Source organism: Labrus mixtus, chromosome 19, assembly GCF_963584025.1.
Source record: "Labrus mixtus chromosome 19, fLabMix1.1, whole genome shotgun sequence".
Taxonomy (NCBI): Eukaryota; Metazoa; Chordata; class Actinopteri; order Labriformes; family Labridae; genus Labrus; species Labrus mixtus.
This window is the reverse complement of record NC_083630.1, coordinates 5,705,513-5,724,319: the sequence shown is the minus strand read 5'-3', so window position 1 is coordinate 5,724,319 and position 18,807 is coordinate 5,705,513. Positions and strand designations below refer to the sequence as shown.

The following is an 18,807-nucleotide window of genomic DNA, read 5'->3' as shown; positions in this document are numbered from 1 at the left end:
GATCACTTAGTTTGGGCACAATCAGGAAAAAAAAACTTTCTTCAAATCCTGGTTACATTTTGCACATTTTAATTTGATATCTATGAATATAAACATTTTGAAAAATTGCAAAAAGAAGATGAACCCCTACTCTGATGGTTCATTCAAATAAGTACACCTGTTTAGGTGAGTTGAACAGTTTTGTCTTTAACAGGATCCTTTAATAAATGTATTCTTATTTTCCCCCAACAATCAACAAATATGCAATCAAATGTTAAAAGGCAAAAAAAAAAAAATCTTACTCTCATCCATCCTTGTTTCCTCCATCATCTTTCCCTTCATCCCTCTATTTCTCCACCTCATCATCCTCCTCAGGTGCAGCGAGCGTCACACTGCTGTGTAATAGGGTGCTGTCAGTGTGGGCAGCGGCGAGCAGAGTGGTGCGTCTCAGATGAGATATGTGACTGGCATGCTAACACACAGTTTTATCTGAAGGGGGAAAAAAAAAAGGAAAAAGAACGGGGCCCCCACATCTCCTCACTATAGGCCTTTGATTAAAGCTCTCTGGGTACACACACGTGCACTCACCTCCCCCCCAAAAAATAACCCCCACACACTCTCACACACAGTAGTGCACACGCATGCACCTGCACAGACTATAAATAAATTGCAGGTAGGAGCCTACACACACACACAAATACAGTATATATGCATACACACATCCTCCCATTGTGGGTGGTGTTGTTTTGACCTGAGCCAGGTAGCTTGTCCATTATGGAGTTGATAGGAGGATTTGGCCATGTTGATTCTAGACAGCATCATCTCCACTGCCATAAATAACCTGAGTGTTTTCTCTGAGTCACACAATAATATATAGAAAATAAGAGCTCTCAGCTTTATCCCTATGTCTCTTCCACTGCACGCAGACGCTATCACACACATATAAACCCAAAGAAATGATTGTATGAGGGCGCAAACAAAAACAAGAGATTTAAAAGTACAGTTGTCCCCGGTATAGCTCAGTTTCAGCTCAAATTATTGTTTAACACTCTCGTTCGACGTTGGTTTTGTGTGTTTTCTCAGATGGACATGAGGGAAACTAGTTTGATTTTAGATGAGCAGCATTTTCTGGCAGCGCAGTTTCAATAGTTTGCCAATAAAGCTTTGGATACGAACTGCATACCCCTGACCAATGTGACTGTGCGGGAGCATGATGACTTCCATAAAGGAAGTAATGGACAAAGCACACGGTGTATTCTTGCATGTGGGGATCCATATTGAAATAAGTTCAGTCAATTTATCACCATTTGTCCATCTATATTGTTTTCTCTTCAGGATCAAATATGAAAAAAAAAAGACAATTTACTTTCTCTTTTTATTTTTACGATTTCAAATGATGTGATTTGTTGTAGCTGTAGCAATAGATTCATTTTGATTGGAAGGATTCATATACTTTTTTTTTATAAACAAACAGAAAATGGATGAATGATCTCTTTTTATATACATGTACTATAAGCACCCCCATTTACATTCCCCATTGTAGTTCCTTACTTGACAACAAGAGGGTGCTGCTGCGCCATACTATGATGTGAGTCTGTCACTGCACGTATTTTAAATAAAACATTCAATCAATCAATTTCAAACGAACCACTCCGATGTAATCAAAATCAAATTTTAATCAATAAACTGGGTGAAACAAGACTTTTACAAAGTATCAAAATAAACAGAAATATAAGAACACTTTAGATTCTAAAAACGTAAGAAAGAAAAACGTAAGAAAGAGAAAAGATCCCAACATCTTATTTCATATTTTTTTACTATATACAGTCAGTCATTAAAATATAAAAGCCATTTATCCACATTCTTTTTGCCACCCACCTGAAGTCTGTACAAAGTATTTATATAAATGATATCATTATGACTATCGTGTGGATCTTGTCATCAAACTAATTCACAGCATTAAAGTGCTGCTGGATAGATGTTTATTTAAATATCTGTGTGCCTTTTTTTTCTATTCATGACTTTTTATTCAAAGAAAATTTGTTAACATTCATGAGGCTGACAATTCTCCCTCCGTTCCCTTCATAATGTTTGGTTGAGTGAAAGAAAAATCAACAAACTTCTGAAGTTTTTAAGAAGACCAGTGTAGAGGTGTAACGGGCTCTGCTAACTCACTTTTTATAAATTAAACAAGTATCCATTTTTAATTTGATGGCAAGCTGCAATTTGTTGATGATAAGCTACTGTGGTATCCTGTCATTTAATTTTAGATATTGTTTTGTACATTTACACATTATCAGAATTTTCTGTTTAGGATTGATTGTAAATCAGAGATCAAAGATTGAAGGCGTTTTTGTCCACATCTTAGGCCAGACCAGAATGCAACATGTACAACGTTTTCTATTGAACCCTGGTGTGGTTTTTCATTAGTTCACTAAATTTAAAAAGTGACATATTAAAGTTTGAAAGTGCTGCACACAGCAACCCCGCGGTTATTGCAACACCAGGGTAAAGAATAACCACAGACACTGAACAGAGACAAGGAAACTGATCCCCATGTCAGGCTCTTTGGAGGAGTGCAGGGAAGAATTCAGGGCTCTGTCAGAGCGGAGGGCGAGGGGCTGGATGGAGGACAGAGAGGCTGGGGAAAGTGTTTGTACTTCTCTGGGGCAGGACCCAGAGGGGGTGATGGGATGGGAGTTTCTGGAGAGGCTGTGGGAAGAAACACACAGACATTTTATTTTATTTCTGCTCATTTAAATTTTCCATGAAATAAAAAAAACACTTGATAAAGATTTTACAGAGTAACTGTGGTTTCTGTGGTTGCATGCAGGTACAGTGTGTGTCTCTTACCATTGAGTGGAGTGTGAGTGACTGGCATGGTGCTGATGACCAGTGTGTGTCCAGTCAAAGGGTCCTGGGTCAGCTGGGTGTGTGCTGAGTGGTGCAGGTGTGTGGGATCTGACGTCAGGCCTGAACACATTACAAGAAAGTTCATTTTTTAAGGTTACAGCTTCATTTGCTGCATCTCATCGAGCCATATGTGATATAACCAAGTATCATTTAGAGCTAACACATCCTCCATTCAGACGCCTCTCCTCGTCAACATAGTGGGAGAGCAACTGTGTGTGTATGTGTAAGCATATAAAAAGTCCAGTTAGCAATGTTAACACCAGTTTGGTAAGCACTAGTTTGGTATCGCACTCATCTCATGTAAACAAAAGTCCCAGTGTCACACAATGACCACAATGACACCAAACGGAGGAGAAACCTGCGCACAGTGTGATGTTAAAAGTTCCAAACTCAGTTTACCTACATAAACATCTTAGACTAGGTTTCTAGACTTGGAAGTTTTCCAAACTGTGTGTTTTCAGTGACCTAAAACACATTTTGTGTGTTTACCAAAAGGCCAAAACACACAGAAAGCCCGACGTATTCAAAGATAGGCCTCAGTGAGAGTGGTGAGCGAATCAACTCACTGCAGTGTGTGTGTGTGTGTGTGTGTGTGTGTGTGTGTGTGTGTGTGTGTGTGTGTGTGTGTGTGTGTGTGTGTGTGTGTGTGTGTGTGTGTGTGTGTGTGATTGGCTTTGATTTAGTCCAGGTGTGTGGACCTTTTATAAACGCTGAGTGTCCAGTGCTCTGTGCTGACTCATTATCTCACCTTCAGAGGAAGTGAGAGGTTCTGTCTGTGGTTCCTCTAGTCGTCTGTGTGCGCATAATAAACACAAAAAACATTCTTCCTTTTGAGTGTAACTGGGGATGCTGGATAGTTTTGTTGTTACTCCAGTCTTTTGTGTTAACTGTTAACACCTCCATGGCAGTCTTTGCTTTTTGTTAAGTGTTTTCTGGGTCTCCTGGACAATTTGGTTTTGAGTCAGTTGTGTGGCAGCAGAGGTTTAGTTCATCGTTTTCGGTGCATTATTTAGTATAGGAAACTTGTTTAGGCTCTATACAATCCCTTTGTTTTTTTTCCAATCTCCAATCTTGCTTGCAATCTTAGAGGTGACTTTAAGACACCCTTGGGTCCCTGCACCCCCCCCACCCCCCCCTCTCCTGTCATGCATTACCCTGTCACGTTTTATTTTTTGTTCTTGTACAGCTCATTCATCTCACAAATAAATACACAAATTTACACACATTTTTTTCTTGTGTTTTAATAATTAAAATCTAAAATATGTTTTAGGAAGTAAACACTGAATTTTATCTGTTAAATGTATAAAAATGTTATTTACTTAGTTAGTCTTAGTGACTTAGTTGGGTTTGCTTCTGCGTCAACTTTAAACAAGCATATGAGTGTTTTTGCATTTGCACATTCATGTTACTAAATATAAAATCATCTTCACAATATTTGAATAGCAGGCTTTTCTTATGTGCTGGAAAACACACACACACACCAAACACACACAGTTCTTTCTGTACCCTGTCCTTTAAGTCAGGTTGTCATAGTCTCGAGTTGTTTTTAGCTTATGTTGCGAAAAATGGAAGACATTTTTGGAGATGACTCAGTGCTTTATTTCTTGTGCTTGTGCTATCTGTCATGGCCCTGCTTGGAATATGTTTGATGCATTCACCCTTTAAATGCTAACTCCCTTTTAAAAAAAACCCACACATTTAGGTTTGTTTGCGGGTGTCACCTAGCTGCATCTTATGGAGAAAGTTGTCTATTTTAGCTTTGCATATTGTATGTGTTGTTTATTCAAAGTTTTACAACCTTCCTGCAAAATCCACAACTTCTAACTTGATGTGAAAACTTTGCAGAGTTAGTGTACTTTTTGTTTTTAACACTTCTTCACACTTACAGTTCAGCACATTTAACAGTAAGGAGCTCAACTGAGGCGTTTGTTTCTGCTGAAGGTCATTTTTTTTTCAAGCACAAACATGTGCGCAGTCTCACCTCCCAGCAGCATCTCATGCAGCAGGTTGTCTATCTTTGCCAGGCCGCACAGCTTAATGAACTGGAGCTGTTCGATCATCTGCCAGGTGATGCTCTGCAGGGTGGGCAGGAGGAGTAACAGCTCTCCGAAACGACCCCTGGAGTCATACTGCCGGTCATTTATGTAGTCTTCTAGACTCATCTGGACCTGAAGACACACACACACACACACACACACAAGGCCAAAGCTCCATCAGTGTGAGCAAACTGCTATTTAAAGCTGACATACAAAATGCAAAACAAAAGGTTGTGCGGGAAACAATTAAACATTAGCTGCTCCTTATTTCTTAAAATAATTTTTAAAACACTGAAAATGAACTACAGCTCTAGAATCTACAAGAGTCAAACGCTCCCTACCTGCAGACGCATGGCCTTTATCTTCGATGGGTCCCGCAAAGACTTTGCATCTGGGGAAGCAAAGCGTGGAAGTGAGGGATGGCTTTCAAGGGTGTAAAGTAGAAGGAGGAAGGAGTTGAAGGACAGGAGGGTGAAGTAATAGAATAGATCAGGGATGGAATTGAGGATATGAGAGGAATTGATGGAATGATTATGGACAAACTGGGGCATGAGGGTGAAATGAGGGGATTTAGCGAGGAGAGGTAAAAAAAGGGGGACATGGGTGACATAAGATGAGGGCAGGGATAGTGTGGTCACACTAGACCATGGAGGTATTTAAAAAGAAGGAGATGGAGGGATTGGGATCTAGCATTGAGGGGGAATGTAACCAGAAGGGTAGGTTGGAAAAAAGTGGGATTTTGGCTGAAATGGTTAAGGGTATTTTAGCAGGTATCACTGAAGATACTTTATTTGATATTTTCAATCTTTTACAGTTTTTAAATATTGTTCTCCAACAGTATATACTTAATTTACCATCTTCTACCTGTTTTTTTTTCTGGATTTGATGCGTGTAAGCTTTAAATATTATTCCTTAATTACTTATTCCTCCTCTTGTTCGTTGCTGTACTTTTGAAATAGTGATGATAAAAATAGATTAACCTATAGACTGTTTAAAGGCTTTATATGCGAATTTTTGATCCGGTAGATGTCGCCCTTGAGCACCAGCATGAAACCAAAACAACTCGCGGTGCATTGTTGTGTTAGCATGCTAATGCTAGCGATCTTTATTATGCTCGTATCTTCACACTGCATGTAAATTTACACCAAATGAGCGTGATCTAGAAACACAGTGAGTACAGTATGTTATTCTTCTTTTCTCTAGTCCCTCAATTAAACAACTTTTATACGCGAGGGGAGGAGTCAGCCGGCCGTCCCGACGATGTAAACCGAGTGAAGCTACGGCTAGGAAAGCTCGGAAAACATCACAGACAGTGGGACTCGGGTGTTACACCCATTGTAGACAGTCATTACTCACAGAGTTATTTTCAGAGGATATACTTGATTTCTATTATATTTACACATATAAAGCCTTTAACATAGGTGGACATAGTCTCTTTGTTTAAATATTAAGCCAATGTGAAAGTGCATTTAACCTGCATTCTTTCCCTGACCATTAGAGGGCGACCACTCAGGTTGACAAATTAATTAAAATAGTATGAAACCAGAAGCGAAAATGACCATACCTTTTAGTTTATTTATTAACTCAATAAACATTTTCCTAATGAGTTTATGGTCTCAAATACTAGGTTTGAGTCTTCCTCAACAACCAATGATGGTTGTTTTATTAATTATGGCCCCATTTCAAATAAAACCGGCAAATACAACCAGGCATGCCTCTGGGTGTGGCTACATGTTATTTCTAAGCTACCACAGCAACCTATCATCTAGGATTGAGATGTAGAGTATTGGTGAGTAAGATTTCTATTGGGGACCGCCAAAATGCCAAATTCATGGCTTCCAAACAGTGGTTTACAGATCAGAGGCTGACATAACAGGACCTAGGTTGACCATTTTATGCAGTCTATGTTTATTCCACAATACCAAACCTGTTTGGACACACAATAAGTGTAGTGTGTATAAAATAGTAGTTTACATGACCTTAAGCAGTATTACTCTAGTTCTCAAAAGAAAACATTATCTAGAATTGTACTAAATCTTACAGACAATAGTTCCCAATAAAAACGTCAAGGGGTAAAAGTAAAATAAAGTAAAAGTAAAAGAACATCGAAACCGCACATGCTACATCATCTCTTAACTACTTAAAGTACTTAAAACTCCTTTTATTACCTGGATCAAAGAAGACAATGGCCTTGAGTGCTGCATACTCATTCTCATCAATCTGAATATCCTGAAAAGGCTGCACCAGCTCGTCCAGCACTCTGTTGGCTACTCGAGAGATCTCTGGTTCAGGATTGTTCTTGTGGATCAGACAGCCATTACCTGCAGACAGAGAGAGTGTTGGTCAGTGGTTGTGTTGAAGGGCATCGGTAGGACATTCGGTGGAATTCTTGTGTTTGCTTTTGTGGAAGGAAAAAAAGCCATAATTTCTCTGTAAATACAAGTTCATGTGTAGATAATCCTTAGCGACAGTATGATGTTGCTAAATGCCCCAGTAATGAGTAATGGCATTTACAATTACAAGAGACACTTTAGAAGTCACAAAGAGACTCAACCCTTTAGTTAATCATTCTCAGCTAACACAACATTTGATCAGTCTTCACACTCCAGTGGTGAACCACTTGGTTGCACCGCATAGAAAGAAGAAAGGCGTTCTATTGGTCAGTTCTTACCTAAAAGCAGGAAGTCCTTGAATGGCATTGACCTTTTGGCGACCCCGAGCAAGAGGTGTTCCCCTGCGTGCGCCCTAAGCAAGCTAACCTGAAGACAAACGCACATGACACACAATGTAACAATGCTCAGCCTTTTGCCCGCACAAACATCACACCTAAAGTTTGATACTTTACTGAGTCTCTGCCTGCTTTCAGATTCAGTTTGCCAATTTAAAGGAACATCTCCTAAATCAAATCATAGCTCTAAATACTGGTGTGCATTGAGATTAGATTTATAAAAAACGTTAAGTTCTTTGATTAAACATGCTCTTTGTTAGATTGCCACGCACAGTCCCATCCCATAAACACAGAAAGCATTTCTGAATAGTTTTAAACAAGAGTGTAGCTTGTGAGATATTGGGTTTTACCTCTGTACTTAACATACACAAGGTTTGAAGAGTGTGCAAGCAAACACATTATTACAGATAACCCGTCATGCATTGCAGTCCCATTACCTGGTCATCTAGTGGCAGATCTCCAAAGGCAGGGATGTATTTGGCCCATTCCACCAACACTAATAACTGTTGTCTCATAGAATCACAAACATCCCCGACAACGGCGGATTTCTGCTCTGATATGTCAGCTATTCCAACTGGAGTAGTTATCTGGAAAGAGAATACAAGTTTCCTAGGTCAAAATCTGTACATGTCAATGCAAAAAAAAAAAAGGGCTAACATCAGCTTATATGCAACCAAATATCAGCTCAAAGAAAACACGTCACCTGTTGGGAGAGTGATTCTGCTTGGGCCAAAATCGTGATGGTTGGCAGGTCTTGGGAGTCAGGGATACTTCTTCTGGAGCTGATCCGGTCTCTCTCGTTTTGTACGGCTGAAATATAGCACACCGTATAAATTGTTACTGTGTGTGTGTGTGAAACTGGAAGACTAATAAAAAGGAAAGAAAGGCAGAGGCACCACCTAGAGTAAAAACTATAACCAACTCTCAAACAGGAATATGAAAAGTTACTGCAAATATTTAAGTCTCTATGAAGTTGGTTGTCACAAGTGTTGGGGGAAAAAGTAGCTCTAAATGATGACAACAAGACACTCTGGCAGTTAATATTTAGAAAAAAAGTAGTTACAGAGGCTGCCATCAGCAAGACGAGTCAAACGTTAACCAGTAACAATCCAGAACAACATGTTTGAATAGCACATGATTATGTGTCATAAAGCACTGTGCCAAGGTTATACCCCTCATAAATACACCCTCTCTCTCTCTCCCTCTCTCTCTCTCTCTGTAAGTAATCACTTATTTTATGGCCAGTATCAACCATCCCGAGGAAGGTTTCAGACTCTCATAACAGCCACAACGGAAAAGAAAAACTTCTGAAACTACACTATGAAAAAGAAATAGGTGTTGGTACCACAAATAACTCCAAATAGTTGAGAATGGAAGAAGATGAGGAAAAAAGTTCATGAAGTAAAGTAACTCCATGCTCTCCACTTCCTCTCTTGTGCAGGGGCAGGAGCAAGGCTTTTCCTACCTTCTTTTTTCATGCCAGCCCTGAAGCATTTGTTGAGTCTGCAGAATCGACACTGGTTCCTCTTATCTTTGTCCACAATGCACTGTCTGTTGAACCTGCACATGCACAATGCACATACAAGAATAGACGTAGCTTTACAGAGCAGAACATGATGGCAAAGTGTACTGTAACATGACATAATGCACAGTGACATTCTTTGACATGATGGCTGAGCTGAAAAGTAAGTGAGTTGTATTTAAACAAATGCACATGAACAAAAAGGTGCACACAAATTAGCAATGGCATTAGTATGTTGTCGTACCTGCAGGTGTAAACATGGCTCTTGCGTATGGAGCGTCTGAAGAAGCCTTTACAGCCGTCGCAGCTGGAGGCTCCGTAGTGTTTCCCCGTGGCTTTGTCTCCACAGATGGCACAGTTACTGCTCACCCCGTCCGGACCGGTGAGGCTCGGCTCTGTCGGCATGCTGTCTGTAAACGCACAACAACAGGCACAGTTAAATACGCCTGCATCTGGACAAACATAGGGACGGCAAGCATGGCAACTTTATTTAAAATGACATATATTTTTAAACGTATAGAATCAAGTCAAAGTGCGAGAAACAATACTGATACTTACAAAAACACCAAAAACCCTATGATGCCACTGCACAATGTAACTTTCCTGACGCCGTTACGTGTAGACTTTGACAGTATCTTAATACCCTTTTAAAATGTTTTCTGTGTATATTCCATAAACACTGCAGGTAGTTGTTAGAGTTTGTATAACTACAAATTAATTTGTGTGGTATTTGATTATTAACCACTGGCAGTCAAATGGCAAGGTATTTTATTATTATATTATTGTAACATTAATGAATATTAAACAATATATACAACTTTAAAAAGTCAGTTTCTTATAGCCATCTCATTGCCATCAACATTATCATAATAATCATGATTGTAACCATTATCAGCTGCAGGATCATCCTCCCCATAATCTGAAACATAATCATTACTGCCTGTATATTTATTGTTCAGTGAAAGCCAAGAACACAGTATGGTCATAATGAGAGCATCAACACTGACACGTTCACATACGCCCACACACACACACACACACACACACACACACACACACACACACACACACACACACACACACACACACACACACACACACACACACACACACACACACACACACACACACATAGGCCCACTCCAAGCAGTACCAAGGCAATATGAGTCAATGTTCAACTAACTGTGTCCCACATTCTGAGCTGACATCAGTGTGACACTGAGATGCATACCTGCGATTCTTGCCTAAACAGTTTTATTAACACTCTGATTCCAGGCTTTTATAACCACGACCCAGCCCTTTCCTCTCCTAGGATCTCTCCTTCTATTCAAGTGCATGATGAGTGTACACATGCAAAAATCACTGGAAGGAACACCCCCATAATGAACTTTTTAAAGACAACTGAATGCAAAGAGTTTAACTTTTTTTTTTTTTTAAATATCATGTGTTTCCTCATCACCTTCCCCCACCTTCAGAGGGTCTCACATCACTTAAAATGTACAATTTAAGTCTTTAAAACAGGCACACTTTTCTCACAGCTCGCCCTTAAAATGTTTAAAATGCATTAAGAAGCTACATACTTATTACAGTAATATGGTATAGATACAAGTACCTCTAATTTTTGTGACCATATTGAAGTATTTGTAGGTATCCACCTTAACTGGAGGTATGTGTGCTTATATGTGTGTGTATACATGTGTCAGTGCTAATAATGATAAAGTGGGTATATGCATCAAGCCAGTATCTAACCTGGTGTTAAGAGAAATGCTAAATACAGATATTTGATATTTTGAGGTTAAATTGAGATGTGCATGAGCATCTTCTGTTTGAGTTTCTATGTGTCCATGTTTATGTAGGTGGCTACAAGCACACACACTTACCTCCTCCTCCATAGAGCACCTCTGCATTCTCAAAGCCCAGCGTGCTGTATGAGGGATCCAGGCCTTCACAATAGTTGGCAACTTCCATATCAAGCAGAGATTTACTCTGAGAAGCCGGGGGATACTTCATTCCTGTGCTCTCTTCTTCTTTTCTCCTCTCACTGCGCCCGTTAGTCCTTCTTTCTCTGTTTCCCTTTTGCTTCATGTAATTTTACAAACATGACAAGGGAGATCCCTTTTCATAAAAGATCTATAATCCCGTCTGATTGGGCTAAGACGAGGAGAGAGGCGGAGCTGAGGTGAAGACTTCTCACCTTATTGCACGTTACTTATCTGTCCTTCTCCTGTACTTATCAAAGGGATGGAGATAAAGTGGTGAAGGAGATATTTTAATTGTACCTCTCGTCCTCTTAAAAGACAGATTCTAACAGTTTACACCTCAAACACATGTTGGTGACCTTTTGTTTGTTTGTGTCTACAAGGGCTTTGTTTAAAAGATACTAACATGTATATGCCTGAGTTTGTGTGTGTGTGTGTGTGTGTGTGTGTGTGTGTGTGTGTCCTTCCCTGGCTTCCTAATCTAATCATTAGGGGAGTAATAGCACCACCACCTCAGCTGATATAATCTATAAAGACACTAAGTGAAGTGGAAAACACAGATAACTTCCATTAACTCTTTCACAAACTCACTCCTTTACATCTTACTATTGATGGAACTTTATTTTAAGTAAATTTAAATTAAGAGGTCACTCAAAGCTCTTTAGAGATCTTGAAAAACGCTAACTAACGAAGGATAATACCTCATGGTTTTTTTTTTGTTTTTTGTTTGTTTGTTGAATGTGTCCATTATTTTTTATTGACACAACAATGAGTTTCAAATAAGACATTTGATTGGCCAAGAAGATGCGATCAAATAGGGTCCAATAGCACTTCAACAATATGTACAACATCACTTCAGGTGCTATGAAAACCTTTAATTCAAACTACATAATTAACACACTTTTTTTGTCCTGATGGATGAAGTTTGATCCTTGTAATCACACATGCAACAAAGCAGCTATCAGAGGAACACAACTCAACTGGTTTCATGAGGAATGCACACATCCAGATACATTTCTTGGACTGTAGGGAGCTTATCTGTGGTCGAATTGAGTGAATTTGCATGACTGAAACTAGTTAAACAGTTGTCAGTGAGCTGTCTGCTCTTTCAAAAAAAAGGAATGCTGTAAACACTCTGTGATTTACCCCCATAAACCATTTAAAATGTCCCAACCCTCCCATTTTACATCAGGAATTTTATTACACTTAATCTTATTGTGTGGCCTTAAGGTAATCAGCTTGGGCTATTGTGTTGGAAAGGGCTGTAAATGATAAGAGGCAATATTATAGCAAGAGTTGTTGCCCTACATCAGCAATGATTGAGCCAGTCAGAACAGCAGCAGAACATGAGCGAGCAGCTGCAGTACATCAGAATGCATGTGATCATGGATCAATCACTTGACTTAAGGAGAAAGAGCAATTGGTATTAAATCAGTAATAGACACATGAGCTACTAGGAGGGGAGGCTTAAATACAGGGGTGGAGTGTCTGAGACAATAGAGAGACAGAGAGAGAGAGAGAGAGAGAGAGGTGTGCTAAAGATTACATTTAACTGGGCTCTAGAGCATCAGGTGACCTGACTCATCAGGTTTGCATAAAGTGATAAGGCGTTCACATTCATCATCAATCTCAGATCACTGCAGGATGACTGTGCTGGATTTACATCACATACATAAAACTAGATCTTCTTTTAACTACAGGGCCTTTATTCATAAACATTCTGAAACATTCTGTCTCTTCTCAGAGACCATGCAAGGATTTTTGTTTAGCTCAGGAGAAGACAGAGACAAGAGACAGAAACTTTTATCTTAGTGACGAGGCGTGGTTGACCCCGTTGCTAGGTGTGACACAGTTTTTAAGACGCTGTGATTGGATGATCCAAAAAAGGAAAAAAGAGAAAAGAATGCTCTCTATAATGGTCATAGATGAACAGTGAAATGGATTGGGCCCAATCATAGAATCCAGTCAGACGTTGTGTAATTATGAACTCTGTGTGATGAATTTTAAGACGTACATTTAAAAAAAAATGTTTATTTTTGTTCTTTTTGTGACTTTATTGGAGAGATAGGACAGATAGGACATGGGGTGCATGTAACAGTTTTACACCTTAGGAGATCTCTTAAGGACTAAGACGCTTTGTTAATAAGTTGAATCTTTACAAGGATCTGGTCTTAACCATAAGGGGAAATGTCTTGAGTCTGAGAAATGAAATTCTGAGAATCTTCTCAGAATTTTGTCGCGATGAACAACAATTATGTCTGAATGTCTGAAGGCAGAATTTTCTCCTTGAAAATGTTAGTTTCTGAAGAGGCTATCATGAAATCATACAGCTTTTATTTAAAGTGAAATTAAAGTTAAAATCCAGTTTTCATTTAGAGGAGATGTTTTTGCCTCACCCTGAAGGAGCACTTTAGGAATTCAAGTCTTAAGAGTATAAAAGGAGTGCCTTGGATCTCTGATGGTTTCAATATTTGAGAACTAAAACCATCCTATTGCTTTATTTGGATCAAGATACAGGATTGCAACTGCTTATACTGAGCTGTGTTTTTAAAGGGATGTTGACCACATTCACAAAATACAACTTTAATGAGTCCTCCTTTGTGCAAACCTTCATTGCAGTAAGAAGAATAACATAAGAGAGGGGTTCATCTACCTTATCATTTCAGAAATATAATCCAAAAGATCATAGAAATACTGTCACTTCAAAATGAGAAATCTTCAGTTGAAAACAAGCAGGACAAAACTTGGAGACCTTGTGTCCAACCCAGCAACAAAAAGCTCTCTGGAGCCATAAACCATGGAGGTAAGAGGCCGTATTTGTGTGTGAACCGGCCATAATACTGTCTCCTCTGTCTAGATGAGAGGTTTTAATAGTCGCAGATGATGATCAGCCAGCCACTGACTCTAGTAAAACACTACTTCCTGGTACCCGGGCAATACTAAAGAAAGCACAGATCAGTAGAGAATTATACCATATCCATTCTCTTGAGGAGGATCAGCTTTTATTTTGACAGAGTGAACAACATTTATGTATAATTTGCTTTTAATACTTTGACATTTTGATTGGTTGTTAAACATCTGCTCTGATATTGGATTTGTGCAAAAGATAACTCAGGATTCTTTTTTTAACTGGTTATAAAACTGAAATGTCTCTATAAAGACTAGTAACCAACAAAGAGAATCAGTGTTTGCTATAATGTGATTTTTAATGCTTGAAACTGCAGCCTGGGGTAAAGTTTCAGTTGACATTATGGACGGCATTTTTCAAAAGGTTTTTTTAACTTGATTTTTTGTTGCAATCTCCACGGTTCTCAACGAGTCATATGTTTGACTTTTAAAAGAAAGCAGGAGCGGACTGTTTTGTAAAAAGAAAAAACACTTCTTAAGTATGTTGTGGACGAGATAAGAATAGAAATGAGGTACAGTACATGTTCTACTTTGTCCACAGGGGTCGCCAAAAGCAACATAAACTTAAAGATCTGCAGAGTAACTTTAAAATTTTACCACCATGCAAAAGTCTGGCAGAATTTGTAACATCTCTCCCATAACCCCTGAATGTCACGTTTTGATCTTTATCAACATGAGTTCAACACATGTTCTGACACATGACTTGCTCGGCAACATTCAACCTTTATCATGTAAATGTATTTTTACAGTAACAGATTCTTCCAGTTCAATTGAATCCCATATCAACAGTCTGTCAACAGTATGCGCAATGTAAACCCACTCACCTGCAAAGTTAAAGACACACCAACTACAATTACAAACTCAAAAACGTTCTTTTAATCGTTGACAAAATGTAACTTGTGTGTCTATATTCAATCAGACCGAAGCTGTTGTTAACCTAATCACAGCAAATGAAATGTCATTGAATCTTTTGTAGCAACAACATGATTGTAAACCACCATTAGCTATAGATTGTAACTGTTCTCTCTTTACAGATGACGTCGCTGTACAGATGAAATGGGTTATCACATGATCTTTATAGCGCAGCATGCGTGACAAAGTGAGTCTATCTTATCTGCCTTCACAGAACGCTGTCTGCAGACAATGAGGTGAGAGCACTACCTCTTTAAAAAAGAAAAAAAAATACTAGATGAAATGTGACAGAAAATCCATTAGTTCCAGCAAACCACAAACTAAATATATTCTAAAGACATCAGCTCTGGTTACTGGACACACACATTACAGCGACAGTTGAGAACAGGGATTATAATAATACCAAACCATGTGATTTAGCAGCTAACATGCTAACTTCCTTTAGAAACTGATAAATGTAAGCTCCCCTTCTTCCAACAAAAAAGCAGTAACATATCTTTGAATTCTCACAGCGAGACAATGCACTTCACAAAAGGAGTCTGACTTACCCGTTTTCCTATTTTCGTCTTGAATGTGCATTTATCCAGATGTAGCGTTGTACTCCAGTGGTGAGCAGCCCGTCAGTGCGACATTAGTCTAAGTGACACTTAGAATGGGAAAATAGTAAAGGTGTTGGCACACATTAAAAGGGAAGGTTGGAGAGCTGAGCAGCATATAATTCATGGAGCGACACATTGGATGGCGCCACCATAGCCCTGTCATTAGATCGATTTACTAAACAAACGCAAAGTAGGGTGGGGATGTTAAACAGTAACCCAGTGCCATAAAAACCAAAAGGAAAAGGATCACCAGGTGTGTGTGTGTGTGTGTGTGTGTGTGTCAGCCAGGGCCTCTAACACCACCTCCAAGGGCAAGAGGTAAGAGCTCCAAGAAGTCTGAGGTAATGTTTCACAGAATAATGGTGAAAAAGTAATGATTTAAGAGGTTTATTTTCTTTTCAGTTGTGTTGCTGACCCCTTTAGTTATGTACACAGAAAACTTAAGTGTTAGCAAATACAGTGACACATTTATTTTTCATTTCCAAAAGTCTTTTGACATGAAGTTATATTTGGGATGAAAAATGATTCCGTCTAATGACCAATGCCATAAGCTACTTTTACAAATATTAAGCTTGAAGCATGTGTAGTACACACAGCAGACCACCAGATGGCAAGAGATCCTTCACTTTGAGTCAAGTCATGTTGAGCTCTCATACATGTGGTAGCATTAATAAAACAAGAGGGGTTCATCTGTTTACGACTCAGAAAAGAAGCTTTGTTCTTCTTGGTTGGAGGGAAAACATGTTGCAACCGCCAAAAAGATTTTCATCAGGAGAAACATGTTGCACATTTTAAAAAAAACAAAAAAAAACAAAGGTCCAACACAAATGCAACAGAGGAGAAGGGCTGCAAATAAAACACGCTGAAGAAAGATAATTTTAGAAACAATACCCTACAAACCTTAGAAAAAATTTAGAAATACCCTACAAACACAAATGATAACAAGTGAAAAACACACACACACACACACACACACACACACACACACACACACACACACACACACACACACACACACACAAAAAGGAAATAAATACAAAAGACAAACTCTTCATTTTCATCATATTTTCTGTTCAGTTCTCTTGGCTTTTTTTGCATCATGCTTTTAACATTTCCAGCTTGTTCTCAGTTGTTATAATTCACTGTGACTGCTTTCTGTATTTCTATTTTTTCGAAACAACCCTGCTTTTTTTGGGGGGGGGGGGGGGGGAAATCTTCCATTGCAGCTTTTTTTGACCTCCATAATAATTGATCTTGACAACACCACCAAAAAGGCTAGTAAGCAGTTCCCCCCTCCCCACCAGAGCAGTTTTCAACCCTCCCTCCCCAGGAAGCACATGTAACAGTTTCTCCTTCCCAAGAAGGTGAGCATGTCCAAACAGTTAAAAGTGGTCAGACTCAGAAACACCTCATTTGCACTCTGCATAGCAGATACATGCTCTAAGTAATGCAGCCGGAAGATGTGGTAAGGGATGAAGCAGACCACCATAACGAGGGCGAAGCACATGCTCTTCACCTGAGCTCCAAAGTCCTGCTGAGAGGTGCATCCGTCGTGATGTTTCCTGTATAAAACCCTGAGGACGTTGGCTTGGAGGACTGTCAGCACGGTTGCGACCACAATGATCAATGTGCTTATGATGTAGTTGATCACTTTGGCGCCAGCTTTGATGCTTTCCCCAAACTTGAAGCAATGTGTTGAGTTGGTGTCCCTGTCTTTGCCATAGGAAAATGTAATTATGGAAGGAACCGCGACAAGCACCACTACCCACACCCCGGCGCTGATCAGCAGTGCTTGAATCATCTGGAAGGACGCGGCCTGCCCTGCTCTGTGGTAGAACGCCATCAGGCGCGTTATGAGGATGATCACATAGAAAAGAAAGGACATGTACATGTGGATGTGGATCATGCTGCTGACCACTTTACACCACCCATCGCCCAGTTGCCAGCATCCGGTGGCATAGTAGTAAATCCTGAAAGGAACCGTGACAAGGAAGATGAAGTGGGAGAAGATGAGGTTGAGAACGGCGATGGAGGTGATGGACGTGTTGCTGGACTTCATGAAGTACACCATCATGGTCAGGCTGATGGTGCCGCTGAGCAGAACCACAGAGTAGATGGCCAGGAGGACATTGTGGTAGTCTGGGTGGGGATCGTCTGACGCTGAGCACGTGGTCGTCAAAGGGCTGCTGGACGTGGATATGTTGGTTTGTGTTTCTGTGGAATTCATCCTAAATAGAAGAAGGAGAAAAGAGGTGATTATGACATTCAAGAGAGAGAAACAAGAAGTAATGTACAATTCAGGTTGAAAGTTAGAGATAGTAATGGAGGATGATAATAGCAAAGGAGCTTTTTTTTTTCATTTTTAATCACAGAGCTTTTCGGGGTTGCTCAAATATAAAGGTCATTATGCTGTACAGATTTACGGACCAATGAGGAAAATGTGTAATTTCTGACATTTGGCTGAATATCAACTTGACTTGACCGTTTCAAAACAGAAGAATCCAAAATCACAAAGAGAAGGCACAAACAGTTTATAAAACACATTTTATACTCTTAGAAACACTCAATTATGTTAAGCCACTTTAACCAATAGATTTGTTTCCCCCATTTATATTTACATAATCCAGATCAAGACATTTAACAGAGTTAAAAAAATATATAAGACTTACATGCTGTCTTGCATATCATCCGTTCAACAGGAACTGGAATCGAACTAAATGCAAAGAATCCAGGAAGTTTAAAAACAAATAAAGTGCTCACAGTTTAATTATTACCAAAGGCACAATACTGCAGTGGAGGTGGAACTATAATGAAGACTTTGAAACAATGACTTTAATAGTAGTGTGACTTACCTGAAAGCTGTGTGAAGACCCTCGAGTGCTCTTGTGCGTGAAAATAAAGCATTACATAGTATTTGTGCCCTCCACACAAAGTTAAAGTCTTGGAAACGATGAGAGTGTGTAAGACGCCCTATATAGAAGTGTGTGTCTCTGTTTCTGCATGGATTCATGTGCCAACCATCCGTGGAAGGTTAAGCTATGAAAATGAACTTGTGTGTGTGTTTCAGACACCAGACGTCCAGTTTTGCATGTTGTGTGTGTGTGTGTGTGTGTGTGTGTGTGTGTGTGTGTGTGTGTGTGTGTGTGTGTGTGGGTGTGTGTGGGTGTGTGTGTGTGTGTGTGTGTGTGTGTGTGTGTGTGTGTGTGTGTGTGTGTGTGGGTGTGTGTGTGTG

General features: G+C 39.5%; 2 protein-coding genes across 6 annotated transcripts in view; both read right to left on the bottom strand.

The window, feature by feature from the left end:
* Nucleotides 1-2,223: 2,223 nt before the first annotated feature.
* hnf4g (hepatocyte nuclear factor 4, gamma) overlaps nt 2,224-18,807 on the bottom strand; it is a 187,438-nt gene continuing 170,854 nt past the window's right edge. Inside the window, exons 2-12 of one of the 3 annotated variants that reach the window (XM_061064222.1) lie at nt 11,059-11,213; nt 9,423-9,588; nt 9,122-9,216; nt 8,360-8,466; nt 8,094-8,243; nt 7,600-7,687; nt 7,097-7,249; nt 5,270-5,319; nt 4,874-5,060; nt 2,833-2,952; nt 2,224-2,691 (exon numbers count right to left, since the gene is read on the bottom strand). In XM_061064222.1, coding sequence (XP_060920205.1) covers nt 2,570-2,691; nt 2,833-2,952; nt 4,874-5,060; nt 5,270-5,319; nt 7,097-7,249; nt 7,600-7,687; nt 8,094-8,243; nt 8,360-8,466; nt 9,122-9,216; nt 9,423-9,588; nt 11,059-11,188 — 1,368 coding nt within the window. In that variant the 5' untranslated portion in view covers nt 11,189-11,213 and the 3' untranslated portion in view covers nt 2,224-2,569. Of the gene's footprint in view, nt 2,692-2,832; nt 2,953-4,873; nt 5,061-5,269; nt 5,320-7,096; nt 7,250-7,599; nt 7,688-8,093; nt 8,244-8,359; nt 8,467-9,121; nt 9,217-9,422; nt 9,589-11,058; nt 11,295-15,524; nt 15,761-18,807 lie in introns of those variants that run through there. The other 2 variants (XM_061064223.1, XM_061064221.1) reach the window with 2 other exon arrangements.
* Nucleotides 16,021-18,651, bottom strand: LOC132994092 (probable G-protein coupled receptor 141). Of its 3 annotated transcripts, XM_061064226.1 has the most exons (3): nt 18,428-18,568; nt 18,245-18,288; nt 16,021-17,803 (listed from the first exon to the last, which is right to left on the bottom strand). In XM_061064226.1, the coding sequence occupies exons 2-3, from the start codon at nt 18,256-18,258 to the stop codon at nt 16,888-16,890; spliced, it is 930 nt and encodes a 309-aa protein (XP_060920209.1). In that variant the 5' UTR covers nt 18,259-18,288; nt 18,428-18,568; the 3' UTR covers nt 16,021-16,887. The 3 variants fall into 3 exon arrangements, with proteins under 3 accessions (XP_060920209.1, XP_060920207.1, XP_060920208.1); XM_061064224.1 differs by lacking the exon at nt 18,245-18,288 and having other exon boundaries at nt 18,428-18,651; XM_061064225.1 differs by lacking the exon at nt 18,428-18,568 and having other exon boundaries at nt 18,245-18,394.

Bases quoted from the DNA above. Each gene is read 5' to 3' on its own strand.
- LOC132994092 (XM_061064224.1), bottom strand. From the start codon at position 18,585: ATGAATCCATGCAGAAACAGAGACACACACTTCTATATAGGGCGTCTT. The intron at 17,804-18,427 runs GTAAGTCACACT...TCTTCTATTTAG, and splicing joins GGTCTTCACACAGCTTTCAG to GATGAATTCCACAGAAACAC.